The 26,745-nt window shown below is 43.6% G+C and overlaps 1 protein-coding gene across 1 annotated transcript; it reads left to right on the top strand.

Moving 5' to 3' along the window:
- Positions 1–11,961: 11,961 nt before the first annotated feature.
- Positions 11,962–13,571, top strand: LOC124669297 (coniferyl alcohol acyltransferase-like). Its single transcript, XM_047205936.1, has 2 exons — positions 11,962–12,399; positions 12,660–13,571. The coding sequence occupies exons 1-2, from the start codon at positions 11,962–11,964 to the stop codon at positions 13,569–13,571; spliced, it is 1,350 nt and encodes a 449-aa protein (XP_047061892.1).
- The last annotated feature ends 13,174 nt before the right edge of the window (positions 13,572–26,745 follow it).

The raw sequence follows: 26,745 nt of genomic DNA on the forward strand, positions 1-26,745 counted from the left end.
GACCAAGTTTAGTTGAAGAAAAGTCAAAGCCGAGAGGGGTAAAGAGGGGAACATTTTATAAAGTGACAAAATGACCATTATCACATGTATGTTGAATTTGAGTTTTGCTTTGATTTAATTCATGATCCAAAGATGCAATTGTGTTAGTTTATCATATTGAAGTATTTTAGAAGCCATGGGGCAAGCAAATTTGGCCTTGGTGAAGGATTTGCATTTTGGCATATGTGTATGTGAGTGAATTTTGGGAATTCTCTCCCTATTTGATTTCTATCCATTTGATTTGACTTTGGTTGACTCTAATGTGGTTATTATGAGTTTAGAAACATTTTAAGAGCATTGAAACTAAATCAAATGGTCTTGTTCAAAGATTTGCAAATTTGGCCTTAACACATAAGGAATGAGGTGTCTAATTTTCATAACTTGTACTAGGGTTGTTCTTGCTTCACTTGAACATGGGTTAGGGTCCATTTTGTGTTATAATAGGTTTAGATAGGGTTTCACACCATTTGGTCAAGGTTTGAAGACATAGGTCAATGTTTGGTGAATTGGCTATGTGGCACATAGGCTTATATGCATATGGGGCATTTTATTTTTACTTTGACTTGGTTTGGCCCAATTGGTTTTGTTGAATGTTGAAATGATATATGGAGGTGATCCAACCATTCACAACAAGTCCTAGGGTTAGTTTTCTTAAATTCCCTTATTTACTATTTTACTCTCATATGCCTCTATGGCATTTTTAGTTTTCTTTTTATTCTTTTTGGTTTCAACCTAGAGATGACTTATGAAGTACTATATAAGGTTTGTAAAGCTTTTCCAATCCTTTAAGTAAAGTGAAAAGGTCTAGGATAAATATTTATAATTATAGCCATAGGCACGTATGCCTTTTTCTCATTTAATTTCCTTTTATTTTATTTTCACTAGAATGATGAGAGGAGGGGTGAGTCTTTAGGTTTTACTATTATTTCAAATACTAATAACAAGCAATCATGGCAAGAGCACAAGAATTATACAAGCTTATTATGTATCAATCTTAATTTAATAAAAGTTTTTTGTTGGTTCCAAAATTTGGAACTAGGGAAACTCATTTGTTTTGTTTTGAAATTTTTGGGATGTTACAATTACGCACCATACTTAATGCAATTGTCTGTTGCTTTGCAACTTAATACTGGAGGGGGTTCGGATGATAACCTGAAGGTGGACTTTTTAGGCATAGATGCAGTTGGATGGCGGTCTATGTACTTTGTCGTAATGCCCAATTAAATCTCACTATATTTATCATATCATGTATATGCATTGTTATGCCTTTCTCTATTTGTCAATTGCCCGACTGTAATTTGTTCACCCAACATGCTTTTATCTTATGGGAGAGACACCTCTAGTGAGCTGTGGACCCCGGTCCTATTCTTTACATAGCATACAATCTACGCAATTGTGTTTACTCGTTTTCTTTGCAAACATCTTCCACTCGATACGTTTAATCCTTTGTTACGAGCAAGCCGGTGAGATTGACAACCTCACTGTTTCGTTGGGGCAAAGTACTTGGGTTGTGTTGTGCAGGTTCCGCGTTGGCGCCGGAATCCCGGTGTTGCGCCGCATCACATTTCGCGACCATCAACCTTCAACGTGCTTCTTGGCTCCTACCGGTTCGATTAAACCTTGGTTTCATACTGAGGAAAACTTGCCACCGTGCGCATCATACCTTCCTCTTGGGGTTCCCAACGGACGTGTACATCTACGCGCATCGAGCAGCGAGCATCATCGATACTAACACCGGAAAATTGCTCTCTCATAACAAGATTCAGTAAAGCGAGGTTTAATTTCAAAGAATTCTGCTGTAGTAGCGAGGTGGAGCAATAGGTGTGCATAGGAAATCATTATTATTTGTGTTTGTGAAGTCACACAACTTAGTATTTTCAGGGGTATTCATTTTAGCAACGGTAAATAAAACAAACTAGATAAAGTAAATGCAAGTAACTAATTTTTTTTGTGTTTTCGATATAGAGAGCAAGACAATAAATAAAGTAAAACTAGCAACCAATTTTTTTGTGTTTTGTTTAGGTGCAGCAAACAAAGTAGTAAATAAAATAAAGCAAGACAAAAACAAAGTAAAGAGATTGAGAAGTGGAGACTCCCCTTGCAGCGTGTCTTGATCTCCCCGGCAACGGCGCCGGAAAAAGAGCTTGATGGCGTGTAACTCACACGTTCGTTGGGAACCCCAAGAGGAAGGTATGATGCGCACAGCAGCAAGTTTTCCCTCGGAAAGAAACCAAGGTTTAATCGAACCAGGAGGAGCCAAGAAGCACGTTGAAGGTTGATGGTGGCGAAATGTGATGCGGCGCAACACCGGGGATTCCGGCGCCAACGTGGAACCTGCACAACACAACCAAAGTACTTTGCCCCAACGAAACGGTGAGGTTGTCAATCTCACCGGCTTGTTGTAACAAAGGATTAACCGTATTGTGTGGAAGATGATTGTTTGCGAAGAAAACGAGTAAAGAAAGTATTGCGATAGATTGTATGCGATGTAAAGAATAGGACCGGGGTCCACAGTTCACTAGAGGTGTCTCTCCCATAAGATAAAAGCATGTTGGGTGAACAAATTACAGTCGGGCAATTGACAAATAGAAAAGGGCATAACAATGCATATACATGATATGATAAATATAGTGAGATTTAATCGGGGCATTACGACAAAGTACATAGACCGCCATCCAAGCATGCATCTATGCCTAAAAAGTCCACCTTCAGGTTATCATCCGAACCCCTTCCAGTATTAAGTTGCAAGCAACAGTACAATTGCATTAAGTATGGTGCGTAATGTAATCAACAACTACATCCTTAGACATAGCATCAATGTTTTATCCCTAGTGGCAACAACACATCCACAACCTTAGAACTTTCGTCACTCGTCCCGGATTTAATGGAGGCATGAACCCACTATCGAGCATAAATACTCCCTCTTGGAGTTAAGAGCAAAAACTTGGCCGAGCCTCTACTAATAACGGAGAGCATGCAAGATCATAAACAACACATAAGTAATAGATTGATAATCACCATAACATAGTATTCTCTATCCATCGGATCCCGACAAACACAACATATAGTATTATAGATAGATGATCTTGATCATGTTAGGCAGCTCACAAGATCCGACAATGAAGCACATGAGGAGAAGACGACCATCTAGCTACTGCTATGGACCCATAGTCCAGGGGTGAACTACTCACTCATCACTCCGGAGGCGATCATGGCGATGAAGAGTCCTCCGGGAGATGATTACCCTCTCCGGCAGGGTGCCGGAGGCGATCTCTCGAATCTCCCGAGATGGGATTCGCGGCGGTGGCGTCTCCGGAAGGTTTTCCGTATCGTGGCTCTCGGTACAGAAGGTTTCGCGACGAAGACTTTAAGTAGGCGGAAGGGCAACGCGGGGGCCACACGAGGGCCCCACACGCTAGGGCCGCGCGGCCAGGGCCTGGGCCGCGCCGCCCTAGTGTGGCGGCGCCTCGTGGCCCCACTTCCTTTCCCCCTCGGTCTTCTGGAAGCTTCGTGCAAAAATAGGACCCTGGGCGTTGATTTCGTCCAATTCCGAGAATATTTCCTTACTAGGATTTCTGAAACCAAAAACAAGCGAGAAAACAACAACTGGCTCTTCGGCATCTTGTTAATAGGTTAGTTCCAGAAAATGCATAAATACGACATATAATGTGTATAAAACATGTAGATATCATCAATAATGTAGCATGGAACATAAGAAATTATCGATACGTCGGAGACGTATCAGCAGGTGAAACCTTAACCCGACCTATTTCCATCATCGAACACAACCCCCTTAAAAGTAAACTAGATTGGTCTGATAAACTGAAGATAAAATACACTAGCAAGTCTTGTAGACGTTTCCTTCACACCATTTAGTCATGCTTACCAAGGTTCAATTAAACCTTGATCTTCTAGGAAAAAGCTTATCATACTACAATTCGTAATCCGGATAGAAAGTATCAGGTACCTCGACACTTATCCTCGGAGTTTAATCTAACCTCTACACTTATCCTCGGCATTTAATCTAAACCTCGAGGCTTATTCTCAGCATTTTATCTAAACCTTGACACTTATCCTCGGCATTTAATCTAAACCTCGACACTTATCCTCGACATTTAATCTAAACCTCGACACTTATCTTGGGCATTTAATCTAAACCTCGACACTTATCCTCGGAGTTTAATCTAAACCTTGGCACTTATCCGAGGAGTTTACTAATTAAAGCTATCAACAAGGTCTCCTTAATGCAATCAACCAAATATTTCCAAACTGTCCTCAAAGATACTGTCTTAGACACATTTATACAAACTTTCAAACTGCTGGGTTCAAATGTGAAGAGCTGAATAAATTTATGGATGCAACCAACTACTCTTACACTCAGCATGGCTTTGATGTTGCCATGGCTAACATGAAAGAGGAGTGCCTAGAGGCTTGGGAGTGGCTAATGAAGATCCCTGTTGCAACATGGGAAAGATATGCCATGGATTAAAACTGCAAGACTAATTTGGTTATCAATAATCTAAGGGAGGTTTTTAACATAATGATTTTAGATGTCAGAGGAAAACCAGTTAGAACAATGTTTGATGGCATCAGAAAGAAGGTGATGGTCAGAAATGATGACAAGAGAACTGGAGCAGCAAAGGCAAGATGTGTGATCTGCCCAACATATGCAGAGATACTTGAAGAGAACAAGAAGTGGTCAAGAATGTACATATCAAAGAAATATATTGATGGTTTGTGGGAAGTTACCGATGGAACTGACAAAACCTATGATGTGAATTTGACAGCATGGACATGTGGTTGCAAGAGATGAGACCTAGGTGGAATCCCATGCAGTCATGCTGTCAGTGCCATCTACAAGGCATTCCTACACCCTGAAGACTTTGTCAATGATTTCTTCAAGAAACCAATGTACATGGAGGCATACAATCCAATGGTTTACCCTCTACACGGTGAAGATAGCTGGACCAAAACAGAAACACCTGACATTGATCCACCAGTTTTCAAGGTGTCATTGGGTAGAAGTCAAACAAAGAGGAGAAAGGGAAACTTTGAAGTGCCAGAGCCAAAACAAACCTCTAGAATGACAAGAATCACATGTGGCAACTGTGGGAAAGTTGGGCACAAATACACCAACTGTGGTGTCCCACTTAATCCTTCCTTACAAATGAGGAAAAATAAACATCAGGTACCTTGATTATACCTTACAGAGCCAAAACAAACACCGGACAAAGTTTGATATGCTTCATCCCTTGATTATTACCTTACAGTAATATATTTCTTTATTTGAGACAAAAACAGAGAGGCGGCAAGTGCTGCACCAACAAGTGCTACACCAGGACCTGCTCCAGCTGCTACTCAATCTTCTTTAGCACATGCTCCACCTGCTACCCAAGCTTTTTCTGCTACTGCTCCTGCAGCACCATGGAAGAAGAAGACAGCTCAAGCTCCAGCAACACCTTGGAAGAAGAACACATCTCAAGCTCAGCTGCACCTAAGAGGAAAGAAATTTCTTCTTTAGCAGCAGCACCTCCTAAGAAGAAAGCAGCATCTACTGAAGCATCAACAACTACTGGAGCACATGCTCCTGATGCAACTCCTAGAGCATCTACTCCTACTACAGCTGCTAGAGCACCTGCTCCCGCTGCAGCTGCTAGAGCACCTACTGGAGCACCTGCTTCATTCAGAGCCCCCAGGCCAGCAAGAGAGAAGAAGGAGAGCACTAGGATGAAAGGATACCTGATAGCAAGCAACATTGACAACCTTACCCTCGCAGATAAAAAAAAGGTGTTCTGTGATCTCCTACTATGTTTAATGAACAAGTCACTCTATTTTGTGGACCTGTCAGTTTGTGTAATGCCTGAACAACTTATGTAATGTGTGAACCATGTTTGTAGTGTCTGAACCAGCTTATGTAATGTGTGAACCATGTTTGTAGTGTCTGAACCAGCTTATGTAATGTGTGAACCATGTTTGTAGTGTCTGAACCAAGTTATGTAGTTTCTGAACCATGTGCTACTGGTTATCTTTTCTTTGCCCTGGTACTATGTTGTCTTCTCTATCAGTTATTGTTAACTGGACAAAGAGTGGTGGTTCTCTGTCATTTACATCCACAAAAGTGGTTGCTTTCTGTAAAAAAGCTGGAAGATAACTTCCATGTCCAGTTAACTGGGAAGTACATCAGATATTCCATCAATGTTGCTACATATACAGCAGAAATATTGATAAATAAGACAAGGTTCAAATTGCACAGAGTTCTCACAGGTTGACAAATAAAACAAGGTTCACATAATGGTTCAAATTAATCTGTACCCTAACACATGGTGGGTACAGAACACATACATGCCAACCTACATCACCTGAGTTCACTGACATAGTAATTTAGTAGCACAATTAACCATTAGAAACTACCATTAGCACAATTAATCATTACAAACTACCATTAGCACATCAAATGATCACATAGAGATCACTCCTCCTCACACACTTCCCTAATCCTCTTGAGCTTGTCCTTGTTTCCATTGCTAACCTTCAACAGGTCAAAGAGCATATACTCTAGCTTTGTCTTCTCATCCTTCAATGTATCCTTCCCTTTCTTCAAAGCCTCACTTTCTATCTTCTAGGCCTCTCTTTGTGCCTCCATTTCCTCCTTCTTTGCCCTAATGACCTCAGCCCGGGTTTCCTGCAACTGTTTCAACTCACCAACTTTCTTTTTTAGATCATGAATTTCATCAGTAGCTCCTGAAGTTATCATCTTATAATTTCACTTCACCACACTTTTCTCAGTCTCTTCTGCAAATTTCTTCACATCAACTAGCAGGCTTGCATATTTCTTCTCAATCTTGTTTTTCTCTACAACAAACTCCTCAACGAACCTGACATGCTCTAACTTGTCATCAATTTTACTAGAATTGCTAGAGTAGTACATTCCTCATATTTTCTTCAGAGCATTTTGTAGTGGCTCTGGCCACTCACTATCTACCCATGCATGGAATGCTGCAGTAAAGTAGGCACAATTAGAGCAAATTTGTAAATTATGCTGCAGTAAATAAATATCAGTCCATTTACTCAATCTAGTATTACACAGACAAAATCATGTATATTATGTAAATTATGCAACATTAAATTTATATCACTCCATGTACTCAATCTACAATTACACAGATAGAATTACACATTAAAATTAGCTATGGCTGAGGCATAAAGAAAATGGTTGAACAACTGCAAAGAAATAACACTCACATTTTCAATTGAGCATAGATAGAAACGACGCCCAGTGTTCGTCCCTTCAAAGGCCACACATTTCACGGCCTCAAGGTTGTGGAGACGGCAACGTTCGTCAGATCCCATGGCTTTTCCGCGAAATGTCGGATCTTCAATTGTGTCAGGAGCATAGTCGATGTCGGTGAACTCCTATTGAGCAAGAAATGCAAACAGATTCGAATTAAATCTACCAATCCAAAGAAATCCCCAAATTGGAAACCCTAGAAATTCAAATCCGACACTTAAAGGGAGCCTCTCTGAGCTCGTCGACCCGTCGTGCCAGCGCGGCATCGCATCCCTCCCCGGCGGCTCGCGAGAATAGCGACAACTCTCCAGGAGGCGGCGATGCTCCAGTGTGTCGGCGAGGAGCAAAAGCTCACTGGCTAGGGAGGAGAGTGAAGTGGTCAACGCCATGTGGGAGATCCCTCCATAAAGAACGACCCAGCGGTGGGCCCCACTGCGCCGTTAATGGTCGTCGATGGCGCTCCGACCGCACCGTCTAAGTGGTGCCACGTAAGCCTGACAGTGGGCCCAGAACGTCAATTTCCTTATTAAAAACGGATCGAACGTGAATTAGTGCATCTTGCAATGTGTTAACCGTATAGTGGTGGGGTTTTTAACTTTTTCGAATAGTGGTGGTCTTCTGAAACATCTGCTTGATTTGTGGTTGTTTTTTGTAATTTTCTCGTCTTTCGTATAAAAGCTAGGGGCCATGCTATATTTTTCTTATACTTTAGAGTCTCTGATGTAACTTGTACTCGCACCGTTTAATATAGCATCCAGGCCCTTCTGGGGCTCTCCATGTAAAAGAAAAAAAATCAGTTCTTGCTCTTTCTGGTGAGACAAATCACACGCAGGCGTACGGATATTGCATCATCAACGTAAGCCTGACATCTCTGAGTTTTCATATAGTTTCTTACCTGCTAGCTTCTGAGATCTTGCCACGTGATCACACAAATATGGCCCATGTGGATGACGATTGTCGACCGACGCATGCTTTACACGGTCACGCCTAAACTCACTGCCACTTAGCGCGCACGTACGGATAAAAGTTGGTCGCTGCAAGCTAGACTAATGCATCATGCATGCTTATGTTACTGCACACTGAGTCACTGACACTGAATAGAGTGTAGCACTGGCTTCTAAGTTGTAGATCGATCCTTCGCACCAGTTCCGACCAAATTAATGGTTAGATTAAATTAGTGTATTGGTGTTGGTCAGCTAGCCCAATTCCGTGGCGGTGCTCACCTAACACTTGCGTGACATGTACTACTTGCTACATATGTTAGTGTGTTGCTCTCATGCGTTACTTGTATACACCCCTTCTGTTGCAACCAGAGAGATTATCGATTTCACTACCACTAATAGAACCCAATTCTTAACTAGCTAGCCAGATGAGAGTTGCTAGTGTGTGTGTGGTTGCTTGTAATTGACTTCGGCTCCTTGGCTTGCACCGATCGATCTTGCCTTGTGAAAAGAAGAAGTCTTAATCGCGATGTGCGTACGTGTAGTTAGGTGAGGGATTAGCTGCAGCAGAGCATCGCGTCGCTGCATGCAGATACATTAGGTAGGGTGTCCACGATTATCTAGACACGCATGGATCGGTTCGAGAGCTAGCGGGCCTTGGCGAGAAAGTAAACCCTTCTGTCTAAAGAAATTGAACAAAGGCTTTGTGAATTTGGAGTTTTGAGTGACTAGATCTTATGAAGGTATATCACGCTGAATTGCTGATAGAATCTGAGAAACACACAACAAAACCCTACTCCATCCGTTTTGTAAAAGATATCTCAGATTTTTCTAAATTTAAATATATCTAAATATATTTAATAAATTTAGAAAAAATTAAGATACTTTTTGTGGGACGGATGGAGTAGATATAATGCATGGCAGAAACATACTCTCGTATAGTAAAGCGCTTAACCACCATAAGTTTGTTGTTGTCAAACTTTTTTTACTTGAACTATATATTACCCTAATAAACTAGTACAGAGGAGGGGTACATCGATTGCATCTATGACCTCATAGAACATGTACATTGTACTCTCTCCGTCCCATTTTAGTATAATACATCTTAGAAAAAGATGGGCAAACTAATACTGAATTTATTGGAGTGGTTTTTTGGAACATGGAAGCATATGCTCCCTCTATTTCAAAATGCATTTTACATATATTTTGAAATTTGAAAAAATTTGAAATAAAATTTGCACGTACATCTTCACGTGCTACGCACTCACAAAGTTGTTTCATAAAAAATCGACTTGTCACGTGACATGTGTAAAAAAGACAAAATTCAGTACTAAAAATAATGCTCTTCACAAAATAATTTTTTTCTTTTTTACATAGACTACAAAAAATATTGTTTTTTCGTGAAACTTGACAAAATCACATATATTATGAAGATGTACATGTAGAATTTTTTGTCAAATTTTTTTCGACACTTAGAAATATGATTTTTTGGTAGAGGGAGCATATTCACCTGGGAGCCGAATTAAATTTCTGAATTTACTAGTATTATTTAGGTGAATCATAGTGGGAGTAATTAACACAGCGTACTAACATGCACATGTTACTAGTTTATGTCACTATCTTCATAGTGAGTAGTATGATATGCGTAGTATAATGGAAAATCATATTTATTAGATTGTACCGACTCATCTAGTATTGGAATGTGTGATGTTATGGTAACTAGTTACCGCAAGTACCTCTCTCCTTATTCGATCACATGTCATGTCAGCTAAGAGTAAGAGCAAGTACAACAAGATCTAGTCAGTTGGCTATAAGAGATTAAATGTTATACTTTTGCTTAGTTGGAGGAGTGGGAATAGGAGAGAGAAGGTAAGTAGACTCTCATGCAAGATCCAACTCTAGCACGTGCTCCTAGGCACTTTATAAGAGTGAAAGGTGAGCCATGTATAGATAAAATAGTATATTTTTATAGCCAACTATTGTACTTGCTAACTACTACTGTACTACATATAGGTTAGCTGTTGATGATATGACAGACCGCTATAGCCGGCTGCTGACTATACTATTGTTCTTGCTCAGGCATATGTGGCATTGCATGTAGTTGCAAGTTACTAGCTATATTATTCCCACTATGACTAGTCTTGTAAACAACCAATTCAAACTATATTGAAAGTAATGACATCCAATAAAGCGGGCATGATCGCTTCGTTTTCTTATGTTCTTGTTGACTAACAGATAGAATATAGATTAATATGTTTACTAATAGATAGAATGTATAATATGGGACAACAATTTAATCTAGAATGTAGATTAATATTCTCCTTTATGTTACTGCACCCGGGGCTTTAGTTCGACTGATGCCCACAATCATTTTATTTTTAATTTTATACATGACAAAATATAGCAAATAAGTATATATTTGCCAATAGGGTTATACGTAGCGCAATGCGAATATTGCTGAAGCGCTATCCGCACCAGTTGAATGCAAGATTCGTTAGTTTTATGGATAACCTGTAAAAAAAACTTTTGGTGGCTCTAGCATCGTTATACACAATATCATAGGGGTAGCCGAACATAGGATGCTCAGCACCACCAGATTTAGACTTGAGTTGCTTATTAAGCATCGTCAACCAAATTCTATAAAACTCGTCTTAACGTTGTTCAATTTTTGGGTATGTCACACCCACTTTTTTTTTAATAAGGGGACATATATTGAAAGCTATATGGGAGGAAGTGTTCAAATATTGTATGTGTTTCTGGGTTATGCTAGAGCAATTTAGGTAAAATAGTTGGTGCATGTGATTCAATACTTAAGCTAGCTTTTACAATTGAAGATGTTTGATATGAATTTTCTTGATTATCACCTACATGCATGGTATAGTTTAATCTCATGCATTCATGGATGTACATATGTATGTAAATCGATTTTCGATAAAAGGAATATGTTAATATCAGTATGATATATAGTAAGTACATCGTTATGTCAAGCAAAGTAGAAGAAAAAGGAGAAAGAACATGGCTCTGCCAAGACTATCGTGGCTCAACACTACAAAATTAACATCCACCACGAACGATAACACTTGAACCGCGAAATAGGTTCTCTAACACGACGCTTCAGGGAAAGGAATATTTCACAAGTGCCATCGTCCGATCTAACTGCCAACGTTAGATTCTCCACTCAATGCCTTAAACAAGAAAATGACTAGATGTGTGGCATCACGAGGTACAGCCAAATAATGTCAGACATAGGTTTCATCCTGGAAATGGGAAGTTTGTATATACAAATAATAAACAGGCAAAAAAACACGCTTACAACATGGAATATGTGCACAATGCAACCGTGGGTTTTTACGTATCCGCACATGTAGCCAACGAAGAATATTCATCCATAATGTAACATTTATACATAAGGAGATGCGGCATTCTGGCATAATAGTACTGCTAGCCTTGAAGTTGCATGTGACAAAAGGGCCAACTTGAAATAAAATTATGTCAATGCTGCTAGACTACTGTTGAATAAGTGTCATTTTTGTTGAACTAAATTAGCTTTGACATGTGTGACATAGCTTGAAACCTTCTATAAATACCTACCGTCACCCCTTGATCACTCACTCACTCACTAACTCCAGGGAAGTACACGCAGCTCCCTCGGCAGCTCGCACAAAGCCACAACCTACACGCGCAGCGCGCATTATGGTGCAGTATCTCGAGACCACCGGCGCCAAATGCGACGGCAGCGACGAGATCGAGGTGACCGCCACGTTCGCTCGGACCGTGGCGCCGGCGCTGCCGCTGCAGGAGCACTCCATGCCTCTTTCCAACCTCGACCTCATCCTGCCCCCCATTGACGTCGGCGTCTTCTTCTGCTATGCTGCAGCCGGCGACGGCGCGGCGGCCGCGTCGACCCTGAAGGCGGCGCTGGCCAAGGTGCTGGTGACGTACTACCCGCTTGCCGGGGAGGTCGTGGCCAACGCCGCGGGGGAACCGGAACTGCTGTGCTCCGGCCGCGGCGTAGACTTCGCGGAGGCGGCCGCGGACGGTGTCGAGCTCCGGGACGTGCGGCTCGGCCTGCCGGACGAGAGCGTGGAGAAGCTGGTGCCCAAGAAGAAGGCCGGGGTCATGAGCGTGCAGGTTCGCATCCTTACAAAACGAAACAAACGCGTCTGCATCCTATCCATGTGCTGGTTAACTGCTTCCATTAATTATATATGCATCAAACTGCATGATTATTAGTTATCTAATCTAGAGATTCCCAGATCATGAACAGTGTTTTTTGTTTTGTTTCAAAGAAAGTACACGAAAGACACGCAGATCTTAGATCACTTCTAGCTTTTTTAATACAGTAACAACTTTCACATTTAACGTGTTACACCTTACACGAATGCACGCAGGTGACCAAGTTCAAGTGCGGCGGCGCCGTCGTGGGGTGCACGTTCGACCACCGCGTCTGCGACGCCTACTCCTTCAACATGTTCCTCGTCGCGTGGGCAGCGGCAGCCAGAGGTGCACCCGCTCCGCCATCTCCATCCTTCAACCGCTCTCTCCTCGCGCCACGTAGTGTGTCGTGCACAGCCGGCACCCTCGCCGACCGCCTCTTCATCCCCGTCAGCTGCGTTCCGCCCCCTCCACCCACGGCGGAACCACCCACAGCAGTCAACCGCATCTACCACGTCGCCGCCGCCGACGTCGCGGCGCTGCAGGCCTCGGCGGGGCCCGGGCGCACCAAGCTCGAGTCCTTCACGGCCCTCCTGTGGCGGCTCTACGCCAGGGCGTTCCCGGCCTACTCGTGCAGCATGGGTGTGGTCGTGGACGGGCGTGCCCGCGTGTCCCCCGACGGCGCCATGAAGCCCTACTTCGGCAACGTGCTAACAATCCCCTACGGCGTGATCGGCGCCGGCAAGCTGCGTGGCATGGCGCTCGCGGACGTGGCTGAGGACGTGCACCGGTGGGTGGCGGAGGCTGCGACAGGGGAGCACTTCGAGGAGCTCGTGGACTGGGTGGAGGCGCAGCGGCCGGAGCCGACGGTGGCGAGGGCCTACTTGGGGGTCGGTGATGGCGAGGACGCGGCTGTGGCGTGCGTGGTGTCGTCGGGGATGAGGCTGCCGGTGGCCGAGGTGGACTTCGGGTGGGGCGTGCCGGCGTTCGCGTCGTACCACTTCCCGTGGCCCGGGGGCGCCGGGTACGTGATGCCGATGCCAAGCGCGCGCGGCGGCGGGGACTGGGTGGTGTACGTCCACGCGGCGCCGGAGCTGGTGAGGATCATGGAGGAGGAGCCCACGGTGTTCAGAGCCCCGGAGATGTGACTGAACATGCACCTAAGTATTCGATCGGGCGATCGATCAAGTGTGCCAACGTGAACGAGCCGACATGTGTGCGTACTCCAATAATTTGGTTGTCTGGTCTACGATTTCCACTGTCCGTCATGTACAAGGCGTACATGTCTACGTGCCCAGAATACATCACGTGTAATGTATACTGTTCTGTAGTGATGTAACTGGGGGCTAATTGTGTGATGACATAGCAATGGACGTGTCTGTTAGAGCATCTCAAGCCTTTGAGGCCCCGAGCGAAAATCCGGACATAACAAACATCGAATTGGATGTAAAAAGGGCGTGGGGCAACATTTTTCCAGTCGCACCCCGACGTTCGCCTATCAGCGGCGATAGTTTCAAAAAATCGTCTTCCCGCTACACAAAAGCATCGCCAAAGTTCGGCGATCGGATCAGCCACATTCCGGCGATCGAAACAGAAACTAGAGGATAACAGGCTTATCGGCGGTCCCTTCCTGAGCCTCGTCTGGCGCGGCATCGGCCGGCGAAGTATTTTGGAGGAAAAACGAAATAAATGGAGGGAACTACCTTTTCTGTCGCCGACACCGCGGGCCCGCTCGACGTTTCACGCGTTTTGTTTCGTCCGGAGTCCCGACCGGGCCTCGGGAAGTCCCGGGGATGGCCTGGGCTCTCCGGATGTATTAAAAGGCCAAATCCGGGGGAAAACAAGGAGCCGGGGGCGCGGCTGGATCGAATAACGCCGTCCAGATGAAAAAAAGGGTTGTCGGGGGCCTCATCGGGGAGACGGCTGGAGATGCTCTTACGTCACCGATGGGTAGTGTTGTGGTATCCACTATTCCAGTTGAGTCAGGGAAAGCGGGTTGGCCGATCGATCAGAATCTCTAATGCCGCTGCAATTTGATCCAACCTTATTCATAAGTAAAGATCAGACTATGAACTTCTAAATGTTAAAACAAAAGTTTTTTTTTAAACGAGGCCAAAAGCTTTGGCCCATTCGTTAATTTAAAAGAGTATTTTACATGGAAGTAAAGGCAAAATACAACGGGATTACTCTTCCAGCATCAAATCACTCAAACTTTTTGCTCTTCCGGTTACCCAAATCCGGGCCTCTTTCTTGATCTTGTCGAGGATGATCAAAGGAGGGGCATGCTTGTTATGAAAAACTCTGGCGTTACGCTCGTTTCAAATTTCCCGAGAGGTGAGGTCGGAGAAGCCAATGCTTTGCGGTTCATAGTTGAGTCACCCGTCATCTTGAACCAACTTTCAGTAGAGAGGCATATCAATTGTTGAACATCAATAGTATGTAGTCCGACCTAATCCTTGATGAAGCCCCAAAGGTGTGTGGTGTATCGGCAATTGACAAGTAAGTGGGTGATGGTTCTGGTGCTCTCTTGCAAAGGGGGCAAACTCCACAATTAGGCCAATCACGTTTTGCTAGCCAGTCAGCCGTCCACACTCTATTTTGAATTGCAAGCCAAGCGAAGAATTTTATCTTCGTGGGTGCCCAAACCTTCCAAACCATAAGGTTGATGTTAGTAGATGCCGCTCCTATGAATTGCGCTATATAATAAGCGCAATTAATAGGAGCAATTCATAACAAAGCGTGGTTGGTCTAATTGCGGAGTTTGCTCCCGTTTGAAAGAGAGCACCGAAAACCATCACTCACGTGTCAATTGCCGCGAGGCCACCGTGTATTTCCCATTGGAAGTAAATTTCCAAACAATGTCACCGTCCACTCCATGCTCAACTTGGACATGGGAAAGTTGCCTCCAAAGCTCCACATATTGGGTGGGGTGATTAATGGAGAAAACTTCACTCATATGTATCTAACTGATCCAAGCATTGTTTTCCATGGCTTTCTTAGTGCTCCATTTATTCTTCTTAGATGCCAAAAGAATTAAGGGTGCAATTTCTTTTGGTTTCTTCCAATCAAGCCACGGTGTCTCCCAAAAGGATGCATTTTGCCTACTCCCAACCGTGATTGTGGTGGCGACGTAAAAAAATTCCATGTCCTTGGCAGTGCACAAGTTACCCGAACCAGCCCAAAATTTCTCTTTGTCCTTCCATTTTAATCATGGCCACCGCAAACGGATGGCCCTTGCAAACTTATCAATATTTTGGACCCCAAGCCCACCAAGCGCTTTGGGGCAACTCACCTTTTCCCAATTTACTTTGCATTGAGCAATCGTAGTTTTGTCCGCTGACCAAAGGAAAGCCCTCTAGCGTTCTAGGGTTCCACCTTTCCTCTTGCGGCCGCCGCAAGAGTACCCAGATTTCCGTCCCGATCGACGTGAGATCGTGACTCGCGACTTCTGCAAGGATTATTGGCGGGTTGGATTTCATCTGAGTTCTCTCTGAGGCTTTTGCATGGATCAAGGTTTGGAGAAGACGGCGGAGCCGGTTGCTAATCCGAGGCCGGAACATTTTCCGTAGGCACTGTTAGAAGGATCGAAGGATGATGGCGATGCTAACGAATCAGAAAAGGCTGAAGTTGATAATGATCTCACAGATCGTTTTGAGGGTATCAATCTATGTGGGGAAGAGGAGATTGATCTGGATTTCTCGGAGGAAATTGAAGATCTGGTAGGGGAGGTTCGTTGGATTGCTATTTTTAGGGTTCATACAACTAAACCCTTTAGTCATGCGGCGATGTTTAAACAGATGCGTAATGCATGGGCAGCAGCGCAGGATGTTACTTTCAAAACTAAAGCAGCAAATCTGTTCCTAGCCCAATTTCATTGTTTGGGTGATTGGAATAGGGTGATGGAGGGAGGACCATGGATTTTCCGTGGAGCAGCGATAGTTCTAGCTGAATATGATGGGTTCTCAAATGTTGAAGACTATAAGCTAGATAAGATCCTCGTATGGGCTCGTATACAGGGAGTGCCGGAGGGTCTGATGAAGAAAAAGGTGTTAGCGGAAAAAGTAGCAAAGAAGGTGGGTGAGGAACCTATTACAGTGATTGTTACTGAAGGAAGGTTAAACCCGTCTAAATATCTTCGGGCAAGAGTGTTTCTGGACCTTAGTAAGCCTCTAGTACGGTTTGTACCTATAACCTTGAGGGAGTCAAAAAAATATCCTGTGCAATATGAAAGGTTTCCTGAATTTTGTAACTTTTGTGGCATGTTGGGTCATGTTGTGACAGAATGTGGTGATGGTATTCATGAAGATGATAAATGTGATTGGGGAGATTTTCTGAGAGTGTTGTTTGAACCAAATATACCGCCAGGTCCTGCTAGACCGGGAGGAAACCGCGGGGGATTTACAGGAAGAGGTAGAGGACGTATGAGATATCCAGGTGAAGCTAATGAAGCTGAGTTGGTAGATATGGATGTTGAGACTGATGGAGACCCACCAGGGAACAGAGGTACCAGAAAGAGGATTATTAGAAGTGATGGTACTGTTAATACAAGGGAGGATGTACCTCCTATAATTCCCAGGAAGGGGATAGTGGCAAATCAAGTACATTTATTGGAGAATGGTACAGGAAGTCACAGAGAGGAGGGACCGTTAAGTACCCCTCAAAAATTTCAACAACCAAAGAGACAGAGACAGGTAACTGATGGATTAGAAGCAACTACAGATTTAGGATCGGGGAGGAATGAAACTCTGTGGGCTAAACTGCCGCGGTTTGAAAAACCGCCGGGCAGTTCGTGCGCTCCAGGACCTGGAGAGGCAAATAAAACCAGATGTGTTTTTCCTGTCTGAAACGCATCTTGGAAGAGCTAAGGCAGATAACCTTCGTAGGAAATTGAGTTTTGATTCTCTCAGTTTGTTTGAGAGTGATGGTCAGAGTGGGGGTTTGCTAATGATGTGGAGGAATAATGTTAAGGTGATAGAGAAAAGTGTTACAAAAAATTATATTGATGTGATTATTGAAGATGATATATCTTGGCGTTTTACAGGAATATATGGAGAGCCAAAATGGGACCAAAAGTATCTGACTTGGGACGCTCTCCGTATGCTTCATGGTCAGATGAGTTTACCTTGGTTAGTTTTGGGGGATTTTAATGAAATATTATTCAATTATGAAAAGGAAGGGGGTAGACCAAGATCACAGCAAGCGATGCAAGCATTCCATGTTGCTCTAACGGACTGTGAATTAGAGGACATGGGTTATATTGGATATATATTCACTTGGAGAAGAGGGAACCTGAGAGAAAGACTAGACAGAGGTGCTGTTAACCAAGCATGGAATAACTTATTTCCAAATGCAAATCTTATAAATAGTGAGACAACCCGGTCCGACCACCGGCCTCTTTTGGTTGATACAGAATATCTAGTTGGCACACACGATCAGCATGTACATCAAAAACGTTTTGAAGCAAGATGGCTGAGTGAGGATTCGGTGGAGGAGATGGTGAAAGCGGCATGGGAGAGAGCAAAACTGAGAGGGGAGGATCCTACCCTGATGCAGAAAACTAGTGATGTGCACTCTGAACTTCATGAATGGGATAGGAAAATCCTCAAAGGACCGGCTAGAAAATTAAAGGAACTAAAAGCGGATTTGGAGCGTCTAAGAAGGGGCCCGATGACTGATGCAACTTTGGCGGCACAAAAGGAGATTCAATTACAAATTGAACTTACACTGGAAAAAGAGGAGATGTATTGGGTTCAGAGGGCCAGAGCAAATTGGCTAACACATGGAGATAGAAATACTAATTTCTTTCACAATTTTGCAGCAAAAAGGAAAAAGCAAAATACTGTTAAAAAAGACTGATTGATGATAATGGAAATATTCATGAGGATAAACAGTCTATGTGCTCTACTGTATACAACTACTTTGTGGAGTTATTCACAAATGAGATTTGGAGAACCAGAGGACTCAGCGTTTGAGGATGTTTAGGATGTTCAGAGGAAGGTTACTGATGATATGAACCGAGACTTGCTTGTGGATTTCACCGAAGAGGAAGTAAAAAAGGCTCTGTTCAGTATTGGCGATCTTAAGGCGCCTGGACCAGATGGTCTACACTGTGTTTTATAAAAGGTTTTGGGATTTACTTGGGATGATCTTATCAAGGAGGTTTTGATGGCTGTCAATAATATAAATATACCAGATGGGTGGAATAGCACCACAATTGTTATGATACCCAAGGTGGATAATCCTGATAAGGTATCTCAATTCAGGCCTATTAGTTTATGTAATGTCGTGTACAAGGTTATATCTAAAATGTTGGCTGCTAGGTTGAAGAATTATTTATCAGAGATTATCAGTGATCACCAAAGTGCATTTGTTCCTGGTAGGTTGATTAGTGATAATATTCTTCTGGCTTATGAAAGTATGCATACAATGAAGAATAAGAAAGGAAAGAAGGGATTATGTGCAGTAAAATTAGATATGCACAAGGCCTATGATAGGGTGGAATGGAGGTATCTTGAGAAGATCATGTTGAAATTGGGTTTTGCTAGAAGATGGGTAGATATGATTATGGCCTGTGTTTCTTCGGTTGAATATAATATCAGATTTAATTCTATGGAAACTGAATGGTTCAAACCATCTAGGGGGCTTCGGCAAGGGGATCCTCTGTCCCCTTACCTTTTCTTACTGGTGGTCGAGGGCCTTTCTTGCATGCTGAGAGGTGCAGAGGCGCGGGAAGAGATTGTTGGGGTGAGGGTGTGCCGTGATGCACCGATGATATCACATCTGTTGTTTGCAGATGACTCATTAATTCTAATGCAAGCTGATAATGATAATGCAACAAAATTGAAGGAGATTCTTGATACTTACTGCCTGAACTCGGGCCAAAAAATTAGTGAAGGAAAATCCTCCATATTTTTCAGCGGCAACACAAGAGTGGAGGTGCGTGCTGATGTTTGCCAAGTTCTAAATATTTTGACAGAGTCCTTATCAGACAGATATCTAGGCCTGCCGGCTATGATTGGCATAGATAAGAGTGATTGTTTCCGTCACCTGATAGATAGGGTTCTGGCCAGAATTAATGGTTGGAAGGAGAAGTTGTTAAGTATGGGAGGAAAAGAGATATTAATTAAAGCTATTGCTCAAGCCATTCCAGTTTTTGCTATGATGGTGTTCAAGATTCCAAAAAACATTTGCAAAGGAATATCTGACGCTATCTCTCAATTCTGGTGGGGTGATGAGGAAGAGCAAAGACATATGCACTAGAAGGCATGGTGGAAGATGTGCATACCAAAGAAAAGGGGTGGTATGGGTTTTCGGGATCTTCATTCCTTTAATATGGCAATGCTAGCTAAGCAGGTTTGGAGATTGTTAAGTGAACCAGATTCATTATGTGCAAGGGTTCTTAGAGCAAAATATTATCCAGATGGAAAATTACTGGAAGCAAAGATGAAGAGTGGTTCTTCTTATACTTGGCAGAGCATCCTGGCAGGTTTGGCGTGTTTCAAAAAAGGATGCATTTGGAGAGTAGGAGATGGGACGCAAATAAATATTTGGAGTGATAATTGGATTCCATCAAGTCACAATATGAAGGTGATGACTCCTAGAGGGGCGGTTTTACTGAATAATGTGAGCGATTTGATAAACCCCATAGATGGCCAATGGGATGTGGAGTTGATCAATGATATTTTCTGGCCTATTGATGCGCATAGGATTTTGCAAATACCTTTGACCCCGGATAGAGAAGACTTTGTTGCATGGAATTGTACAAAAACGGGCCTATATACGGTCAGGTCAGGATATCACTGTCAATGGGAGCACAAGTTTTTTAGACACAATCAATCTTCAGGTTTGGCTGAGACAGCTGAAAATCAAGTATGGTACAAATTATGGAAGCTAGAAATTCCGAGCAAGATTAAAATATTCGGATGGAGGGTGTTACATGGTATGATCCCATGTCGTGGAGTTCTGGCCAATCGGCATATTGGAAATATAGGGGGCTGTCCTATATGCTTTTCGAGTTGTGAAGATATCAAACATGTTCTTTTTTCTTGTGAGAGAGCTATAGAGGTCTGGAAGGGAATAGGTGTTTGGGACAAGATTGATGAAGTAAGGCAGTTGGACAGGTCGGGGTCAGTGATCGTTGAAGAAATAATTAAACAAGGGGGAAGACTAACCCACCTTGACAATGTTGGCTTTGCTGAATTGGTCTTAACTGCAGGTTGGTTTATTTGGTGGGAAAGGAGGAAAAAAGTGCATGATGAAATTGTGCAATCACTGGGCACTATCTATAATTGTTCTATCCAAGAATTATATGATATGAGCAAGAAAGCCAAAGGCAAAACAGAGAGAAGGATGGAAAAAACCAGAAGAAGGTAAACTGAAGATTAACGTTGATGCGGCTTTTGATGAAAATAATGGAAAAGGAGCTACAGGAGTGATTATAAGAGATTGTAATGGTCAGTTTGTAGCAGGATCCCAAAGATTTATTGCTCATATTGTGGATGCGCCAATGGCTGAAGCTTATGCTCTCAGAGAAGGATTGAGTCTGGCGCAACATATTGGATGCAATAATTTCATTATGCAAACGGATTGTATGCAAGTAGTTGAGACCATGAAAGACAGAGGGTTTTCGGCGACGTCCTCTGCTGCTATTTATGATGATTGTATGATTCTTTGTAGTGGTTTCAACTCGGTGATTTTTGACCATTGTAATAGGGAAGCTAATCAGGTAGCTCATGAGCTTGCTAAGGATGCCTGTAGTTTTAGTAAATCTTGTATTTGGGTCGATGAACCCCCTAGGTTTATCCTTAGCAAGCTTGCAAATGATGTAATAGTTTTATCGGATGTTTGAGCAGCAGGTTTTTTACGCACTCTTTTCCTTACCAGGGTACCTAAGGGGACTGGAAGGTTTTTAATGAGGCGGCCTGCTTGCTAATATATTATGGTTTCAAAAAAAAAGGAAAGCCCTCTCTAGCATGTTGATGTACTCGATAGTACCCGGAGGGACGATGAGTGGTGTCAAGTGCTAGATGGCTTGGGAGATAATCCCGGATTTAATAAGAGAGGTGCGCCCGACGGTGGTGATAAATTTTCCATTCCAAGTTGGCAATTTTCCCGCCACCTTGTCCTCTAGGAATTGGAAATCCCCACTTCATAGGCGCCAAACCGAGAGCGCGAGTTTTGCTTCTTTGGAATCTCTTTGCCAAGTTCTTGACATATAGAAAGTTATCATGCATACTGCTCTTCTTAATGAAGGCACTTTGCGCGTTTGAAACAAGATCATGGCAGAGAGCAAGAATCTTGGCAATGATTCTTGTGATGGCATGGATCAAACTAATTGGCCGAAAATCTGTAGTGTCCTCCGTCGTAACTTTCTTTGAAAAAAGGGCAATTGATGAGGACATCCCTACCTCACTACTACCTCCGTCATTGCAAGATGAAGATGAAGCTGTGAAGCTCAAGTCCAATGAAGTTAGGATTGGACCAATGACACGAGCTCGTGCGAAGCTACTTAAACAACGGGTGAACTTGTTCCTAAACGATACTTTGATCAATGAGAATTTTATACTACCTAAGTCGTATTACTTATGTATGATCAGGTATGAGGAGGAACCAAGCATCGCACGAGGAGGAGAGGAGCAGCTGGACAAGAAGCTGGACGTGAAGCTGGACATGGAGCTGGACGTGAAGACATCCCATGGACGCGCGAGGGAGGAGCGGGAGGAATGCGCGAAGGAGGAGTTCTTCAGGCCGGTCTCAGGCCCGGTCAGACCGGCCCTGGCGCCGGACCAGCCGGTCACAACCGGAATCCACGCCGGTGCCATCCGGGCCAATCCAGGGGCCTTAGCCGCCTCATCCGGTCCCAGGCCCGGTCCGACCGGATTCTGCGCCAGGCCAGCCGGTTTCAACCGGACACGGCGCTCGTGCCATCCGGGCACTATCCCGTAAGCTCGGGAGCTTCACCCGGTCACCACCCGGTGCCAGGTCCGGTTTGAACCGGACCGGCCGGTCCCAGACCCGGTCGACCGGCCGCCAGACCGGCCGACTCCGAGTCTGTCTCGACCAGATCTGTTCTGGGTCGGTTATTTCCGTACTTTTTCGACCTGAGGTCGTCCCGAACGCCTATATAAGTCCCTGGGACGCCCCCAAAGTGGTTTTAGACCACGTTTAAGATAAACCCTAGTTCTTAGTAGTTTGCTATGCAAAACTATTGAATACCACTCTCCAATTCGTTGCGATCTGGAGTTTTATGCTACTGAAAGTTTGTGTGATCTGCTGTTCCATTGGGGATTAGAAGATTGCAATTTACCGCTTCGTGGTCGGCGGCTACGTGCGCAAGTGTGTGGAGTTGCGAATATCTTGTAGGGTTGAGATCTGTTGCATTGGCTACAGGAATCAATCGAGAGACTTCGTCGGCGTCATACAAGTTATCTACACCATATCATCGATTCCCTCCGCTGCAATCATCCATTGTGTTCATCACCACCGTCGGCTATCGAGAAGATCGGGCAACCCCTTATCATCTTGGTATCAGATTTCCAGTTTTCCTCGGTAAGCCATCCACAATCCACCCCATAGTTGAGTTGTGAGTGTTTTCCTATACAGAAAAAGCCAAAAATATTAGGGTTAGGGTTTGCCATAGCCATAGCTTGCACTAATTTCGAGTTTTAGTTGCTTTTCGTAGTTGTTTTTGCGTAACTTTCTCTTTCATCTAGTATTTTAGGGTTTGAGTTTACTCTATCATCTTGTGTTTAGTTTATAATAGTGTGTCAGTTTTTGTTACTCCGAGTCCACATAGCGTACAGTGTGCTTGTTCCCAACCATAGACACAGCCTATCGATATCAAGTGACTAGGAACTTCCCCAGAAGAGACTAGTTTTACCGCTCGACAGGCTGCTCGTTAGGGTTTTGGTGCTTTGCATATCTTGTTGGCCGTGTTATCAAGGAGTTGTGTCATAAAATCAAAAAAAAAAGAGAAAATAGAAAAGAAGCAAAAAGAGCTACATAGCTGCATGTGTTACAAAAAGAAAAATACAAAAAGAAAAGTGTGTGCTAGTTGAATTCAAGTGAAGGCCTAAGTTTTTTTTTTTACTGCACCTGTAGTTGAGCAATCTTGTGCCTGTCTCGTTGAGCTTTGCTAGCGTCTCTCGAGTGCATTGCAACCTTTCATCCATATAGTTGCATTGCCCCATTATATCGCCTTGTGTGAGTATCATTGGTTGTCTACGGTCCGCGCTAGAGCTTGTTATTGGTGCAAATAGGTAGCCTACCTACAGCCCCACATATATCCTGCTTAGTCGTGTGATTGTTCTTATACCCTTGATATTCGCTTCGCTACATCCGTGCACTAGTCCGTCAATCCAAGTTGGTAAGCAATACTAATTCACTTTGGAGCGGTAAGATTTACCTTTCTTATCAGTTTTGAGTGAGTTGTGAGAGTACCACCAAAGATTTTGTTTAGTGCACTAACCTACTAATCATGTCTTCTTCTGAGTTTGATGTGATGCAGAAAAAGCCCGACGATACACCAGTTACTTGGCGTGAATATGAGGGTCTTCGTGATCATTTGCAACGAGAAATCCGCGTTGCTAGTGATGTGTTGGACAAGGAAATGCAAGGTGTCCACTTGAAGGTCGATGAGAATACTACAGCGGTTCAAGCCGTTCAAACATCGGTGACGACTCTTCAAGCATCTATACAAGCGTTGACAAACACTGTTGATCAGATACGTACTATGGTACAACCACAACATCCACCGCATGATGACGATGGCAGTGTGCAAGGTGACAATGCGGATGCTGCTGCTGCTCCAGGCATGGGGCGTGGCATTGGTCGTGGTCTCCCTCATGGCGTCAATCGCGGTTTTGCTGAAATTGGAGCCCGTCGTGTTCCTCTACAACAAGACGATGGTTTGGGTAAGCCCAAGTTCTCAATTCCCAGATTTGAAGGAGGTACTGATGTTGAAGAATATCTTACATGGGAGCTGAAGATTGAGAGATTATGGCGTTTACATCCTGATTATACTGAAGACAAGAAGATCAAACTTGCTTCCTCTGAATTTGATGGTTACGCATTGCGTTGGTGGGATGCTCTTGTTCAGAATCGAGAAGAAGATGGTGAGCTGCCTATTATCACATGGCGTACTATGAAGGCGGCAATGAGAGCTCGTTTTGTTCCTACCAATTACTTGCGTTCTGTGTTTGATAAGCTGACCCAATTGAAGCAAGGTGTGTTGACAGTTGATGCTTATTACATGGAGATGGAGATGCTTATGCAGCGTGCCCGTGTCCGTGAGTCTTTGGAGATGACAATGCAGCGTTTTCTCAATGGACTCAGATTTAATATCAAAGGCATTGTGCGTCATCACAAATATGCTACCATGAATGAGTTACTACATCATGCAAGAGAAGCTGAGTCACAGTTGGCCGAAGAAGCGCAACAGAGGGGCCGTGCTACAGGCGCAGGGCGCTACACGCCTAGACCGCCACCCTCCACGGCGCCATCTACGCGTCCCACGGATGTTCCTTCTTCGTCTAGCAAGCCGGTCTCCAATGTGTCTCACACAAAGAAGCCCGTCCCTGCAGCAAGTGGAACTGGTTCTAGTATGTCTACAGCGCGCAACCGTGACATGGTTTGTCATACATGTGGTGGCAAGGGTCACTTCAAGAAGGATTGTCCTAACCGTAAAGTTATGATCATTAATGATGACAATGAATATGAAACTGGAGACGATGCTGATCCGGATGCTCCGGAAGATGATGATTATGACAGCGATAGTTTTGATGCTTACCCGTCAGAAGCTCAAACTATAGTTGTTTCTCAGCGTGTTCTCAATGTGCAGCCTAGTGCATCTACGCAGCGCTGCAATTTGTTCCAAACAAAGGCACTTGTTGGTCCTGATAAAGCTTGCAAGGTTATTATTGATGGTGGCAGTTGTCGCAATTTAGCAAGCAAAGAGTTATGTGCCAAGCTGAAACTGAAGTATCTACCGCACCCGCATCCATATTATATTCAGTGGTTGAGCAATAATGGTGAGATGAAGGTGAGCCACATGGTGCGTGTTGATTTTGAGATTGGACCGTATAAGGATTCCATTGACTTTGATGTGGTTCCTATGACGGTGTGCCATCTATCGTTGGGCCGGCCATGGCTCTATGACCGTTCGTGCAACACAATGGCCGCGCCAATACATATCACTTGGAGTTCAAGGGCAAGAAAATTAACTTACAGCCTATGTCACCACAGCAGATTGTCAATGAGTCTCGTCAGAAGATTGAAGTAAACTTGGAGGATGCACCTCTAGATAGGCGAGAGAATTGTAATACCGTGAGTGATATAACGAAAAGTGAGCGAGTGCATTCCTTAGTTTCATTAGCCACCAAAGAAGACATGAGAGAATTTAGTGAGGATCCTACGGCCATGCCTCTTGTGCTTTTGTACAGGGGTACGGTTTTGGTTTCTAACGACATGACCCCTCTTCCTCTTGGTGTTTCTAATGTTTTGCAGGAATTTGGCGACGTGTTTCCGGAGGAGGTACCCGCGGGACTACCACCATTGCGAGGTATTGAGCATCAAATTGACTTGATTCCCGGAGCTTCAGCTGCCCAATAGGGCGCCATATCGCACTAATCCCGAAGAGACGAAGGAGATACGAAGCAAGTACAAGCGCTACTTGACAAAGGTTATATCCGCATAAGCCTTAGTCCTTGTGTCTGTTCCTCGTTATTCTAGTTCCTAAGAAAGATGGTACTTGGCGTATGTGCGTAGATTGTAGAGCTATAAACAACATTACTATTCGATATCGTCATCCTATTCCCCGTTTAGAGGATATGCTAGATGAATTGAGTGGTGCTGCTTGTGTTCTCTAAAATTGATTTGCGTAGTGGTTATCATCAAATTAGGATGAAAGAAGGGGATGAGTGGAAAACAGCCTTTAAAACAAAATTTGGTTTATATGAGTGGTTAGTAATGCCTTTTGGGTTAACTAATGCACCTAGTACTTTCATGAGACTGATGAACCATGTTTTGCGTGATTTTATTGGCAAGTTTGTGGTTGTGTATTTTGATGACATATTAATCTACAGCCGCAATGAATCTGATCATACTATACATATTCGACATGTTTTGCAAGTGTTGCGTGATAATAAACTCTATGGTAATCTTGAGAAGTGCACATTTTGCAAAGATAAGGTCATATTTCTGGGTTATGTTGTCTCTCAACATGGAGTAGAAGTAGATGAGTCTAAAATTGAAGCTATTCAAAATTGGCCTACTCCCATGAATGTGAGTCAAGTTAGAAGTTTTCATGGTCTAGCTGGGTTTTAT

Source organism: Lolium rigidum, chromosome 7 (genome assembly GCF_022539505.1).
Source record: "Lolium rigidum isolate FL_2022 chromosome 7, APGP_CSIRO_Lrig_0.1, whole genome shotgun sequence".
Classification (NCBI taxonomy): Eukaryota; Viridiplantae; Streptophyta; class Magnoliopsida; order Poales; family Poaceae; genus Lolium; species Lolium rigidum.

Coding starts and splice junctions, on each gene's coding strand:
- LOC124669297 (XM_047205936.1), top strand. CDS start 11,962: ATGGTGCAGTATCTCGAGACCACCGGCGCCAAATGCGACGGCAGCGAC. Junction 12,400..12,659: donor CCGGGGTCATGAGCGTGCAG/GTTCGCATCCTT, acceptor GAATGCACGCAG/GTGACCAAGTTCAAGTGCGG.